Consider the following 14,909-nt stretch of genomic DNA (forward strand, 5'->3'; position numbering starts at 1 on the left):
CTGAAGAAATAGCTCAGTGGTTAAGAGCACTGGCTGTTCTTGCAGAGGACCCAGGTTCAATTCCTAGTACCCACGTGGTGGCCCATCGGCACCTATAACTCCAGTTCCTGGGGATCCCATGCCTTAGGAACTCCACAGGGACTGGCCCACCAGTGTCAAACAGATCTCATACAATAAACATAAGTATATCTGGCCAGGTGGTACACACCTTTAATCTCAGCACTTGGGAGGCAGAAGGAGGTGGCTCTCTGTGAGTTCAAGGCCAGCCTGGTTTAAGAGCAAACCCAGAACAGCCAGGACTCTTACAGAGAAACCTTGGCGGAGGGTGGGGGTGAGGGTGCAGGGATGATTAAAGCGAAAACTACATTTCATTTGTGGTTATTGGTAATACCAAGAGAGCTGGTCACCTGTCCCCTGGTCCCTTGCTTGTCTCCTGACCTCTAAGCCAACTTTCTCTGCACATTCTCATAGCTGACTTTTCGACTCTCTAAGTTCCCTGGCCTGTGAAATAGCGGCAGTCCTTAACTGCCTTCCTCCATTGCTTCTAGAACCTAAGTGGGCGGCTTAGTCCTGCCCGTGCCATGCCTCAGAGGTGGCCCGCACTCTGGCTCCACAGGGTCACGTGCCAAGGATATCAGCTCCCATCCCAGCCCTGCCTATCAACCTCCATCTCAGATAAAGGGAAATTCATGTCCCTGGGGCAGATCTAATCTTCAGCGACCTATGGGTTCCCAGGAGCAGAGCAGAAGGTCTAGATTGAGGAGTTAAGAGAATGCCAAGTCCAGTTGCTTCCCTTCATACAAGGGTAGAACGAGGCCTGGGGGGACGTTTGCTCGCTCTAGGCCGCGGGAGACCCAGAGCAGCTGGAACATAACCCTAGCTTCCACCCTTGCACCAGGGGTCGGGGCTGTACCCAGTCCGCCACTGCTTCCTCAAGTGCTCCCAGTTCCTTTGGGAGGTGGCAGGATTTTCTGCTTAGCCTGATAAGATCCTGCATGGGTGGGAAGAGGAGGCTTAGGAGGAGGGCAGGGTTTCTGAGCCCTCTCCACCCAGGCAGTGGGAGTGGCCAGACCCTAGTTAAAGGCTGCTGCAGGCTCCAGCCTCCCACCAGATCACAGCTGCAGGGAGCCTCGGGGACGCTGGCTGTGGGATCCTGAAGGGAACTCTCTTGCGTGAGGGTCAAAATGTCCTGTAAGAAGTGGTGCTCCAGCAGCCAGGGCAAGTGGATCCTTGCTGGTAGTGTCGCTGTCACACTGGTGTTGGCCATTTCGATGATCCTGGGCTTAACCCTGCATCAGGGCACCCAACCAGGTAGGACCCCGCCCCCTGCACACCCTCCCATCTTCTCATCTCTCACCCCACTGAGCTCTGCTCACGTATCCTGCTCTATTCTGCTCTAATACGTCAGCCCTACCCAGTCATCCGGAGCAGAAGGTCCCATTGATTTCCCTTGCCCACAGAATCTTAGCCTTCAGCTGAGCCCTCCTGTGCCTTTGGAGGGACAATCCTTCTTGGAGACTGTGAGCATCCTGAGCAGATTCACATTCTTCCTGCACATCTGCTGGTCTCTGCAATCTCTCCTTGATAAACAGCCTTCCAGTCCTCCAGGAACAGCCTCCCCCCCCCAGAACCTATGCCTCAATCCTCGGTCTATCCTGATTGGGGGGGGGGCTCTGCTCCCCACCCTTCCCCTCTGTCCCCCACCAGCACTGTCCTCGGAGTCCCAGCGCTCTCTCCTAGATGGTTTCAGGGGCTCTGTCTCCAGTAGGCTCTTCTTACCAGTCACTGCTCTTTGCAGTCAGGTAGCTTTTTCTAAACAATTGCCTGGTGGCGTGCCCGACAGACCTAATCCCTCCACTGGAGATAGCTTTCCCTCTTCCATGAGGATCAGGCAAGGGCCATTCCTTTGTACATTCTTCCCCATGGCTAAGCCTCCACTCTTCTTTCAGTCCGGAATCATCTATACACTCTGTCCAGTGTGCACCCGTCCCTCCAAGCACCTCCCAAAGTCCCCTTCTCTAAGTGTTCCTTTTTCTGATGATCCAAGGCCAAGAGAGGGTCTCTGGCCTCAGAAAGCCACACAGCTCCCTGTCTTCTGGGCTTTCTCTTTCTCTCTCCCCCCCACTCTGTGGGGGGTAGGGACAGTTTGTGGGAGTCAGTCTCCTTCTACTGTGTGGGTTCCATGATTAAACTCAGGCCATCAGCCTTGGAGGCAAGCACTCTCACACATCCACAGCCTGACTGACTGACTTGCTTGTCTGACTTTTGAGACAAGGACTCATGTATCACAGGCTGGTCCCCTGCTTGATGTTACCCAAGGACAGTCTTGAACTTCTGATTGCCCTGCCTCACTCACCCTAGTGATAGAATGACAGATTGACGTATGCCACAGCAAGACCTGAAGCGTCCTACGTATGTAGTCCTGGCTGGTCTCCTGCCTTGCTTGACTCACAGCTGCTGGGGTCAGAGGCATGCAGCACCAGGCCAGGCTCCCTGTGCCTCACTGCACCAAGGCCTGTGAGTCCTGCTATCTGTCTACGACTGAAGGCTAGACTCGGGGTGATAGGAGTGGGGCTGAGCAAGAAATGGTGGTAACAAGCCCTTGGCATTCCTTCCAGGCTGTAAGAACGATGCGGTTTGCGGTCCTGATGCTGACATGCTAGACTACTTGCTGAGCATGGGCCAGATCAGCCACAAAGATGGCCTGCTGGTCACCTGGTACCACGCAGCCAACAGCAAGAAAGAGATGGAGGCCGCCCTGAATAGTAAGTCTAGCCATCCTGCTTGGGGTCAGGGTACAGTTGACACCGTGGTCATGGTGGCTGTTTTCATATGTGTGCCATAGTCTCCCTGAGGGAACAGGGCTGTGGGCTCAGTTCACCCAAGTTGAACAGTTGGTGAGCTCTGAGCCCTGGATCTAGGGCCTTATAACGGACTCATCACTATACTGGATTCCCTCCAACAACCCTCCCTCCACCTGTCAGGGCTGATTGTCCCTGCTAAGAAGGCCTTTGACTTCTACGACTCAGAAGCCAGAGATGTGGGCTTGACAGCCAGTGTTTCTGAAACGGGCTGTGAAGAACACCTGAGCAGCTCCTTAGGGTTTGCATCAAAATATTCATGCTGTCCTTGTCAGTGTCAGGCACACGCTCCCCTCACACTGCATGGAGGTCTCCTGGGACCCATGTGATCTGTTCATGGGAATCATTCATAGGAGAAAAACTGAAGCTCAGAGAAATTAGGTGACCTAGGTTCTGCAGTCAGAGAGGTGAGGCTAACAGGTCAGCCCTACAGCCCCAAAATCTGTGATCGGAGTCCCTGGATTAGGTCATAGGGAAACCTTCTCTTTGAGGGCTGTTGAGAAGTCATGAGAGACTGAGGTAATGGTCCCTGGCTTGAGTTGGCTTCAGGAAGTGCAGGTCCCCCACTCAGCACTGTAGATGCAGCCTGCAAAGAGTGGAGGCCTAAATCCCAAGTGGCCAGGCCAGGCTGGGAGAGCCCCAGGCCACCATTCCCTCAGCTGTGTCTTCCGACAGCTGGGCCTTGGTGACCAGGAGTGAAGGAAGGGGAGAAGGAAACAGCAAGTTTTAACGTGCCTCTCGAGCTTACCCAGGAGACACTGGGTGACACGGGAAAGAGAAATGTCTCCTACCTGAAACAGCAATGCGACCGCTGAGCTACTGCTTCTGTTTCTCACACCTGCTAGCCCCTTCTTCTTTTCTCTGGAAAAGAGCATAGACAGCAAATTCTGTTGGCTAAAGATGAAACTGTCTTAACAGGGAGCCTGCAAAGTTTAGCTTGTGGGAAACCTGCTTAGCTCTGTCTTAGTCAGGGTTTCCATTCCTGCACAAAACAATCATGACCAAGAAGCAAGTTGGGGAGGAAAGGGTTTATTCAGCTTACACTTCTACACTGCTGTTCATCACCAAAGGAAATCAAGACTAAAACTCAAGCAGGTCAGGAAGCAGGAGCTGTGCAGAGGCCATGGAGGGATGTTTCTTACTGACTTGTTTCCACTGGCTTGCTCAGCTTGCTTTCTTATAGAACCCAAGATTACCAGCCCAGAGATGGCACCACCCACAAGGGGCTGGTCCCTCCCCCCTTGATCACTAATTGAGAAAATGCCCCACAGCTGGGTCTCATGGAGGCATTTCCTCAAGGGAGGTTCCTTTCTCTGTAATAACTCCAGCTTGTGTCACATTGACACACAAAACCAACCAAGACATTCTGGGAAAAGCATCCTTTGGGGTAGGGATGAAAAGACCACCCCGGGATGTTCAACAGTCACAGGGACAAGATGATGACAGTGCTTGTTGCTATGGGAGCCACAAAAGACTTCTGACCAGGCCTGGGCCTATTTAAGCAACAGCTAAAAGCTACAGATACATGCTAATTAAAGACTTTTTTCCTTCTTCTCTGCATGCTGAGAATTTCTCACTAGAGAAGGATGAGCTTCTGCCCAACATACACACACACACACACACCATAACTAGAGAGCAGAAAGCCCTTTACCCTGACAAGAAAGTCAGGTCATAAGGCCTAGAGGATGCCAAGAGAGCCTACCACCTAGCTTCACCTAGCCCACTCTGGTGAAGGAGGCGTCGTCAGGACCCCACCCAGGGGTATGCATTACTGCATCAAGGAACACAAATACTCACCCTTAGCAGAGAGGCCCAGTTTCCTTGTTGCCAGGCCCCGGGGAAGGCCTCTGAGGGAGCTGGCAGACTTTGGGAGGACTTGACTAGATGTTCAGAGAATGGGGGGTGGGGCAAAATGCAGACCTGGAGACAGTGCAAAGACATTTTATCTTGGCATTTACTGGCCTTGATTCTGACCAGGCATGGTGGGGCACACCTGTAATCCCAGCTCTGAGGAGGTCAGGAAAGGATGAGGAAGACTTCAGGGTCACCCTGGGTCAAGTGGCAAGTTCCAGACTAGCCTGGGCTAAAAGCGAAGGGGATATGTCAGCATTGATTCCAGGCAAGTGGCTTCCCCTCCTGGGCCAGTGGTAGTCATTTGTCATCCAAACTGGGGCATGCTTGATTATACAAACAAGGTCATTATTAGTAATTGTGTTGAGACAGCAGAAGTACACCAGATGGTCCTGGGTTACCCTAGGTAAGTGTAAATAATAATTAACACTTAGTGAATGCCTAACTTGGGATACGTTACTATTTAATTCTCACAGATGAGGAAAGAAGCACAGAGAGGTCAGGTAATCCGGCTTGTGCCACACAGCTTTCAGGGATGCAGATTTAGAGTTTGCACACTCAGCTACCATGCTCACGTGACTCAGTGGTGGCTGAGTGGAGATCTTAGCAGCTGTGTGCTTCCTGCCTCTCTGGAGGGCACCATCCTCCCCTCCACACTCTCCTCACGTCCTTGGTCAGCCCCCAGGTCCAGGCCTCGGAGAGTCCACAAGGTTCAGTATGAACGGAAAGGACCTTGCGGGAAGACATGACATGTAAGAGGCCTCGGCAGGGAGGCCAGTCAGGTTGCAAACACCATTCCTATGCCATTTATGGAACAATGGCAGGTCCCTGCTAGGATGATAGGCATAACCATACCTCGCTTGAAATTATCTTATTTTGGGCAATGTTGGAGGTTAATTCCAAGGCCTTAATGTATGCCAGCTGTGTAGCCCTGGCTGTCCTGGAACTCACTCTGTAGACCAGGCTGGCCTTGAACTCAGAAATCAGCCTGCCTCTGCCTCCCAAATGCTGGGATTAAAGGCGTGTGCCACCACCACCCAGCAACGCCCTTTCTTTAATAGGCTAGCATTGAACTCTTTTGTTTGTTTGTTTGCTTGTTTTAATGGTTTTCTTGAGACAAGGTTTTTCTGTGTATGCCTGGCTATCCTGGAACTCACTCTATAGACCAGGTTAGGTTTGAACTCACATAGATTTGCCTGCTTCTGCCTCCAGAGTACTGGGATCAAAGGCGTGTGCCACTACACCCATCTTAGCACTGTACTCTAACCACTCTGCCCCAAGTGCCAGGATTACTGGTGTGTGCTACCACAGCTAGTTTGGGCCACACCAGTATCTTCAAGGTACCCCTCTCGAGCCTAGATTCTCTCTGTGCCCCAAAACCATGGTCCCTACCCATTGTATGCCCAAGTAGGCAAAGTGCCAGGCGGTGGTGGCACACGCCTTTAATCCCAGCACTTGGGAGGCAGAGGCAGGCGGATTTCTGAGTTCAAGGATAGCCTGGTCTACAGAGTGAGTTCCAGGACAGTCAGAGCTATACAGAGAAACCCTGTCTCAAAAAAAAAAAAAGTTAAGAAAGAAGTTTATAAAGCCGGAGATATATCTCGGGTTAAGAGCATTTGCTGCTCTTGCAGATGAAGCCTCAGTTTGATTTTTTCCAGCACTCACAAGATGAATCATGCTTGCATGTTACTCCAGTTCCAGGGGATCCAATGCCCTCTGGCCTCTGGAGGGACCAGGCACACAGATGGCACACATATATGCATGCAGGCAGAATTTAAAACACCTTTAAAAATATCTTTGGACAGGGCAGTGGTGGTGCATGCCTTTAATTCCAGCACTCAGAAGGTTCGAGGCCAGCCTGGTCCATAGAGTGAGTTCCAGGGCAGTGAGGAGTACACAGAGAAACCCTGTCTTAAAGAAAAAGACAACTTTGTGTTTGAATCACAATAAATTAATAAAAAATATTAAAGTTCATTTCATAACCTCTGTGAGCCTTCAGGGCTCACAGTGGGTTCTGAGGTCCCTGATGGTGTTCTAAGTCTGGGGCTTGTCCCCTCTCACCAATGAGGACAGTAGTTCAACTTCAAAACACAGGCTATAATAGTGCAGGGGAAGGATGGATGATACACCCATCAATACTGTGAGTCTGGCCCTGGGGGACCGAGGGGAGATCCAAGCTCTGGGCCAGCCTGAGCCACAAAACAAGGCCATCTCAAAGGCAGAAGATGCTGGGCATGCTGGTATATATAATCCCAGAACTTGGGAGGTAGAGACAGAGGCAGATAGGCTGCTCATGAGTTTTGAGGCTAGCCTGGACTATGTTCCAGGCTCCCCAGAACAATAAAGTAAGACTGTCCCAAGAAACAAAGACAGTGACAGCAACAGCCTGTATTTGCCTTCATTCTCCCTCCTAAAAGTCCAGCACCTGATTTTTAAAGAAACCTGATAAAATTCTCAGGCTAAAAGTCTCTAGTGAACTAGAGAAAGGGCTCACTGCTTAAAACGCACTTGCCACTTTTGCAGAGGTCCTGGGTTCAGTTCCCAGCACCCACATGGGAGCTTAAAGCTGTGTATCATTCCGGTTCCAGGGAATCAGATGCTCTCTGTGTCTTCCACCAGCATCAGGTACATAGGTGGTTCATGCACTTATATTTAGGAAGTCATTTAAGCACATAAAATGCATTTTAAAAATTCTCAGGCCGGGCAGTGGTGGTGCACGTCTTTAATCCTAGCACTTGGGAGGCAGAGGAGGGCGGATTTCTGGTTCGAGGCCAGCCTAGTCTACAGAATGAGTTCCAGGACAGCCAGGGTTACACAGAAAACCTGTCTAGAAAAACCAAAACAGGGCTGGTGATATGACTCAGCGGTTAAGGGCACTGACTACTCTTCTGGACCTTCAGAACCACATGGTGGCTCACAATCATCTTGTAACAAGATTTGACACCCTCTTCTGGAGTGTCTGAAGACAGCTGTAGTGTACTTACATATAATAAATAAATCTTTAAAAAAAAAAAAAAACATTCTCAGACACTAGATGAGCTGTCCCACTTCCCTGGGCCTGGGCTGTTAGTCTTGAGTTTATTGTGTTTATTTTTCAGACAAGATCTCAGTATTTGGCCCAGGGAGACCTTAAACTTACTACGTACCCCAAATGGGCCTCAAACAAATGGGCCTCCATCTCCAGTGCTCGGACATGGGTGCAAATCAGCACACCAATGCTGTCTTTCCTTTGCTCACACTCATTTCTAAGGTGCTTCAGCTCCACCATCGAGGAGGAGGGACTCAGGAGAGTGGTGCCCCTTGGTTTCGCCCAAGGCCCCAGGATGGAGGACTGGCCTAACTGGGGAGCACCTGAGAGATGAGAATCTCAGCTCTGCTCCAAACTTGAGCTCAAAGCCTACAGTTTCATGTTGCATGATGATTGTGTACATTAAAGTTGGCGCCAAAGCTCTGAGCTCCATTTCAACTAAACACCCAAGGGTTCACCTGAAATAACTGCGAAGTTAACAGATAAAACTAATGCCTTAGTTGCTAGTGAGGCCTCAGCCAGTAGAATAATGTTGGCGGGGAGCACCAGCCAAAACCACCGTTCTGGACACTGAGTTGGCAGTAGTGGCTTTCAGTAATGGCTGGACTCATTCTATTCATAGGGATAAAACAATCAGTAAACTAAGGCAGGTCAGGCCTGGTGCCTCCCACTCAGAAGTCAGAGGAGATCTCTGAATTTGAAGCCAGGCTGGGCTAAATGAGAATTTCAGACCAGCCAGAGATTTGTTTAAAAAAAAAAAAAAAAAGTACTGATTGAGAGGCCTCTGTGTGGCTCGTCAGGTAAAGGCAAGTGTCACCAAGCCTGGTGATTTGAGTGTGAGCCACAGGACCCTCACAGTTGATGGAGATCTGACTCCTGCAAGTTGTTTTCTACCCCCTACCCATAAGCCAGTGTGTGAGAGGACACACAATAAATAGATGAAATAAATACTATTTTTTTAGAGCATTGATTGAGTTGTGCTTCTTGTAAATAGGTGATGTCATGGTCTTAGAAGCAGATGTCACCGTAGAAGGGTTCAACACGGCCAATGAGACGGAGGTGCCCATTATGGCCCATCCTCCAGCCATCTACAGTGACAACACCTTGCAGGAGTGGCTGGAAGCTGTACTGGCCTCATCTCAGAAGGGTAAGTCACCCCTCTCCCAGCCCTACTGGCTCCCCAGACAGAGCCACTGTCCTGAAGTAGGGATTTCTCCAGGGTGAGGTAAAGCCAGAGCCCACCCTCAGCTGCCCACTTCCCAGACTTCCGTCACTCAGGGTCAGGGGGAACTAAGTGAGGCAGACAAGAGGAAGTGCGACTCCGGTGTTCTCTCCAGAACCCACACGCAGGTAAAGCAGGGACATGAAATTGTGAATGAACAGGTTCAAAGTGTCCCTTGTGGGTCACCAGAACTGGATAGAATGTGTTCAGAGCCAAACCCTGCTCCCTCCAACTCCCCTCCCCAGTCTGGATCTAGGCCTTGCCCTAAACCGCACGTTCCCTCATCCTCATCAGCCCAGCAGCAGCCCCTCCCGACTGTAACTCCAGTCACAGCCACATCATTTCTCACAGGCAGCCTCATCTGACTGCCACGCATATCTATGACCCCCCCTGTTTAACCCTCCACTTCTCCCCTTGGCCTGCCTTGGCTTTCTGGATCTCTAACTTGGAAGCCCCGTCTCTTGCCTCCACAGTTAAGATGGACATTCATTCACACTGGGTCCCTTTTCTATCTAGTCGGCCTCTCAGACATCCCTTCCAGGGGCCTACTGGACTCCTCACAGACTGTTGTGGTTCAGGGTCCCAGAGTGTACCTTGTCAGGAAACTGAAGCCCCTTTCTATGTGTGTGTCCCCCTGCACCAGCCCAGGCCTTCAGCCTTTGCTGCCACCCACCTGGGATGAGGAGGGGAGCCCTTCTCAGTGTTGGCTCTCCCTGATTCAAAGCCCTCCACCCACCACTCCCTGATCTTTTTACCCAGCAAGTCGACATCCAGTTAGTTCCCAGTCAATCCTTGCCTGTTTCGTGCAGGTATCAAACTGGACTTCAAGAGTCTCAAGTCTGTGGGCCCCTCCCTGGACCTCCTTCGGCAGCTGACTGAGGCTGGCAGGATTCGGAGACCAGTGTGGATCAACGCTGACATCCTGAGGGGCCCCAATGTGCCCATCTCGATTGAGGTCAATGCTACCCAGTAAGTGCTCACCCTCTCCCCTCCTGAGTCCAGCTCTCTTCTGTCAGCGCTGAGCATAAAAAGGGACCTTTATTGCATTTGCCAGTCACGCCATGAGACTTCACCTCTGAGCCTCTGTTTTGTGTATATTTACGCCTGTGTGCCGCTGCGAGAGTATAGAAGTCAGAGATTAAGGATTTGGTTTTCTCTTCAGCACGTGGTTCTTGGGGCTTGAACTCAGGTTATCAGTCTCAGCGGCAAGCAAGCACCTTCACCTGCTGAGCCTTCTCACCAGCCACCTCTGCATTTGCATGCACTGTTCCCTCTTATCTTGGATGCCTGCCCCCTTTATGCATTTAATGGTTTACTTTATGGGCATTAGTGGTTTTGCCTGTATTATGTCTCTGTGAGGGTGCTGGATCCCTGAAAGTGGAATTACAGAGAGCTGTGAGCTGCCATATGGGTGCTGGGATTTGAACCTGGGTCCTTGGAAGAGCAGTCGGTGCTCTTAACCTCTGAGCTCTCTCTCCAGCCCCATCCCTTTGTGTTTTTTTTAAAAGATTTATTTATGATATGTAAGTATGCTGTAGCTGTCTTCAGACACCAGAAGAGGCATCAGATTCCATGACAGATGTCTGTGAGCCACCATGTGGGTGCTGGGATTTGAACTCAGGACCTTCAGAAGAACAGTCAGCGCTCTTAACCGCTGAGCTATCTCTCCAGCCCCTATGGGTTGTTTTAAGACACAGTTTATGTAGGTCTTTCTGGCCGGGAACCCATTATAAGGATCAGGCTGGCCTCATACTTGTGGGGGTCGTCTTGCTTTTGTCTCCTGGTACCAGATTTACAGTTATAAATTGTTACAGTTACTGTCTCTTGGTTTTGTTGTGGTGGGGGGTGGTGGCGGTGGGTTTGCTTTGATTTGTTTACCTCTTTTGTGGAGAACAGGATGAGACAAGTTCTCATGTAGGCCTGCAGGGCCTTGCACTCTGCACGCATGCGGTTCCTGCTGGACTTAACTCCTGATCCTCCTGTCTCCATCTCTGTGACATCTGGTGTACAGCAGTGGCCTGCGTTTCCCCCTTGCTCTCTATCGAGTCTTCCCCCAGTCCCTGCCACTTCCAGAAGTGTCCCTAGTACCCCAGGGTCCTGAAAACAGAGCCCCTCATTCATATCTAACTCAGTTGGACCATTTCTGCTGACTTGCATGTTGGCCACCCTTGCTCCATTGTGACCACATCCTCTGTCTCCCCAATGACACACACAGGACTTGGCCTGCTAGAAAGTTATAAAGCGATGGCTCCCTCCCCAGCTCTCCAGGAGACCCATCCCCGGCAGGCCAGGATATATTTTTTCTCCCCATTTTTTCAGATGTGAAAATTCACAATGACAGAGACATGCTGTTGAATGGTTATTGTACCCCAGGTATGGGTTCAAGCACTTTATTTGCAGAATACAGCTGAACTCTTAAGAGAATGAGGTAGCAACTAGTCATATTCATCTTGTAAGTATAAACACTATCTTTGAAAGGTTAAATGGCCTGTCTAAGTCTACAAAATGGCAGTGCAAAGGTTCCCACAGGCCTTTCCCTCCTCAAGTTTTGTGCTCTGCCCAGCCAATATTCACTATCATTCTCAAAATGAGATATATTCGGAAAATGTAGGCTAGGGCTCAAGACAGACAAGGCTTCTCCCCTCAGGGAGTATATATCTCCTCAGGATTTATAGATCTGGGTGCTGCGCAAAGATGACATTACTTTCCTATTGAAAATTTGCATCAGAACAAAATTCAAATAATTCTTTTCAATTTATTGCTTTGAGATAGTTTCATGTAGCCTAGGCTAGCCCTGTACTTGCTGCGTAGCTGGGGATGAAGGAAGTCCTGATCCTCCTGCCTCCCACCCCACAAGTGCTGAGATTACAGGCATGTGGCACCATGCTCTTCTCATATGGAAAACATTAGGAATCTGAAACTTTGGAGACTCAAAGCTAGCTGGCAGCATGCAGGTCTGTACACCTTACAAGTCTCGCTCAAGTCCCTCTGTCAATGTGCGATGTTTAAAAGGTCCAGCCCTAGCAGACAGTCACTGTCTTTGAGAATCAGAGACTCACGTGATCACCAGATGCTAAGTGGAGACCTGAGGCCAGACCTCCCTGACTGCACAGGGTGGTGCTATCTGCAGGAGGCAGTGCAAACCACTGTTTGTTGTTCTTTAGGGCTCTGATGCCAATCTCCAAGCACAGACTCAATAGTCCTGGCTATTCCCTACAAGCGCCTACAAGAAGGGACCAGAGCAGTCTGGAAAGATGGAGATTTGTGTTCTGTTCTCTGCAGGTTTCTGGCCCTTGTCCAGGAGAAGTATCCAAGGGCCACCATCTCTCCAGGCTTTACCACGCTTTATGTGCCTCAGCTGCCAAACAGCACATACACCCAAGCCATGGTGGAAACCATGCAGGAGCTGGTCGGAGCGCTGCCACAGAAGGTCACCTTCCCGGTGCGGGCTGTCATGACACGGGCTGCTTGGCCCCACTTCAGCTGGCTTCTGAGCCAATCTGAGAGGTGAAACCCCCTCTACTGGTCCCAAACCTATCCTGAGCACTGACCCAAGATGAACAAGAGGGGTCGTAAAGACCATCTTATCCCAGCCCCATTGGCCTAATGAGCTCCTCAGCTCTGCCTCTTGCGTGTACTCCTCTGGCGACGGGCTGGCCACTGCTTCCATTGGTGGGTAACTCGGAAACAGACACCCCAGGGGTTCCCATCCTCCTGCCCTCTGAACTCCTGCTCCCCGTCATCCTCTGGTAGGCTCCACTCCTGGGCTCAGCTGGCCTTCAGTTCTGGCCTTCTACAAGAGTAGAGCCGAGAGTCTTTACGGGCCTAGGCGGGGTCCTGAGTCAACTCTCTGGTTCCAGGTACAGCCTGACCCTGTGGCAGGGCGCCTCAGACCCCGTGTCAGTAGAAGATCTCCTCTTCATCCGGGACAACAGTGCCACTCACCAAATCTACTATGACCTCTTTGAGCCTGTCTTGTCGCAGTTTAAGCAGCTGGCCTGTAAGAAGGGGCCAGGAAGGGGAGGTGTGGGGCTTTCTGCTCAGGGCAGCCTTCGTGGCACGAAAGCCGAGAAAGGGGAGGTCTAGAAGGGGAAAATTCCGGATGGAACGGGAGACAGGAACTGTTCTGAGAATCTGTTCTTCTGCATCTGGAATATTATGTTATCCAAGTTTCGCCTATCTACAGAGCAGGAGTCTGGAGAGGGGGAGCTGAGGTCTAAAACCACACGGACTTTGTAGGAGTGCAATCTGATCACAACCTAGCCAAGTCCCTGTCTCTCTCTGCCTCTGTCTCTGTCTCTCTCTCTACACACACACACACACACACACCCTGGCTTCCACGGCACCATTCATCTTTGATAGCACTAGTGTCTCAGGCCTTGTCCAGGAAGGGGAGGAGACAAGCTTTGAAGCCCACCATCTTTGACTCTGTTTGGTTTCTGACCCAGTAAACTCTATTGAATGTCAGACCATGAGGCAGTGAGTTCGAATCTACCCAGAGGGGAACTAACAGCCACAGGGCTTAGGATGCACAAGGCTTAGGATGCAGGAGGGCTTAGGATACTCGAGGTGACTTGTGGAGAGTGGTCCCTTCACCTTGGCAATTTTGCGTCCCGCAGTGAATACCACCCGGAGGCGAACCTACTACACAGGTGGCAGCCTGGTCCCTCATCTCCAGCAACTCAAGGGTGATGGTCTGGACATAGAGTGGCTGGTTCTGGAGGTGAATGACACAGGGAGAAGAGCAGCCATTACTGTCCCTGGTGAGTCTACCTGCAGCTCTAAAGCTCCTAGCTACCCTAACCCACGGGTCTGTCATTTGCTTGGGTGGGTAACTTGATTCCCTGTTGCCATGGCAACATGATAAGCCACACACTGGATACAAAGTGGGAGTAATAATGTCAGGAGCAAGAAGTCCTGGTCTTAGACCAACATCCTTGAGTCCTCTGCCAGTCTGCGCCTAGAGGAGTGGGTGGTGACCCAGCTCTGAGTCGCCAAGGAGGCCAAGAACAGAGGTCAGCAATTTGTCATGCCTGCCTGAGAGTCACCAGTCACAGCACTCAGAGCCTGGGATGGGGCTGGCATACTTAAGAATGGCTGGCACCAGCTCCTCTTCGTCCCCATGACATGTCCCCATGTCTGTCCCCTTTAACAAGAAACACTGACATCCCAGGATGACAGGAACTCCAAACACTGTTGCCTCTTCCAGACAGGGAAGGCATGATCCTGCTAGACGTTGGCCTCCAGGAACCCGAGGCTGGGAACCCTGTGCCCATCCTGCACACCCCAGATGGTCCTGTCCTGACACTGGAGTCCTGTCTGTTGCACCTGGCTGTTCATCCCAGGCGCTGGGGCATCCAGGTGAACATAGTGGAACCCGCGGCTCTCCGACCATCCCTGGCCACGTTAGCACACCTCTCCACCCTCGGCCATCTGCCCTGGCCTGTGTGGGTGGGGGCCACAGTCTCACATGGTAGTTTTGTGGTCCCTGGTCACATAGCTGGCAGAGAACTGATCACAGCTGTAGCTGAAGTTTTCCCCCATGTAACCGTGGCACCGGGCTGGCCTGAAGAGGTTCTGGGAAGTGGCTATCAGGAGCAGATGGTCACAGATATGCTGGAGCTGTGTCAGGGACTCCGACAACCTGTGTCCTTCCAGCTGCAGGCTGGGCCACTGGGTCAGAGTCCAGCCAAAACTGTGGCCAGACTACTGGCCTTCTCCCCTAGAGCCACTGTCACAGTGTACCACAGCACTGCTGGGAACAGCTCTGCAGATGTGTGGGCTGGATTGTGGATGGCCAGGGCCGTGGACAGGACTCGAGTCTATTACAGGATACCCCAGGAGTACAGGAAAGACTTGCAGGCAGATGTGAACAGGTACCGACCATCCAGTAGGACTGATGTGGAAGGCTTCCCTGGGGAGTCAAGGTGAATAAAACACCTCGGCT

The 14,909-nt window shown here is 51.2% G+C and overlaps 1 protein-coding gene across 1 annotated transcript; it reads left to right on the forward strand.

Annotated features, from left to right (window-relative positions):
- Positions 1-1,184: 1,184 nt before the first annotated feature.
- On the forward strand, positions 1,185-14,893 carry Fam151a (family with sequence similarity 151 member A). Its single transcript, XM_052176900.1, has 8 exons — positions 1,185-1,311; positions 2,619-2,765; positions 8,735-8,887; positions 9,772-9,931; positions 12,245-12,469; positions 12,823-12,962; positions 13,582-13,725; positions 14,172-14,893. Exons 1-8 carry the CDS (start codon positions 1,185-1,187, stop codon positions 14,891-14,893), a joined length of 1,818 nt encoding a protein of 605 aa, XP_052032860.1.
- The last annotated feature ends 16 nt before the right edge of the window (positions 14,894-14,909 follow it).

This window comes from Apodemus sylvaticus, chromosome 3 (genome assembly GCF_947179515.1).
Source record: "Apodemus sylvaticus chromosome 3, mApoSyl1.1, whole genome shotgun sequence".
Classification (NCBI taxonomy): Eukaryota; Metazoa; Chordata; class Mammalia; order Rodentia; family Muridae; genus Apodemus; species Apodemus sylvaticus.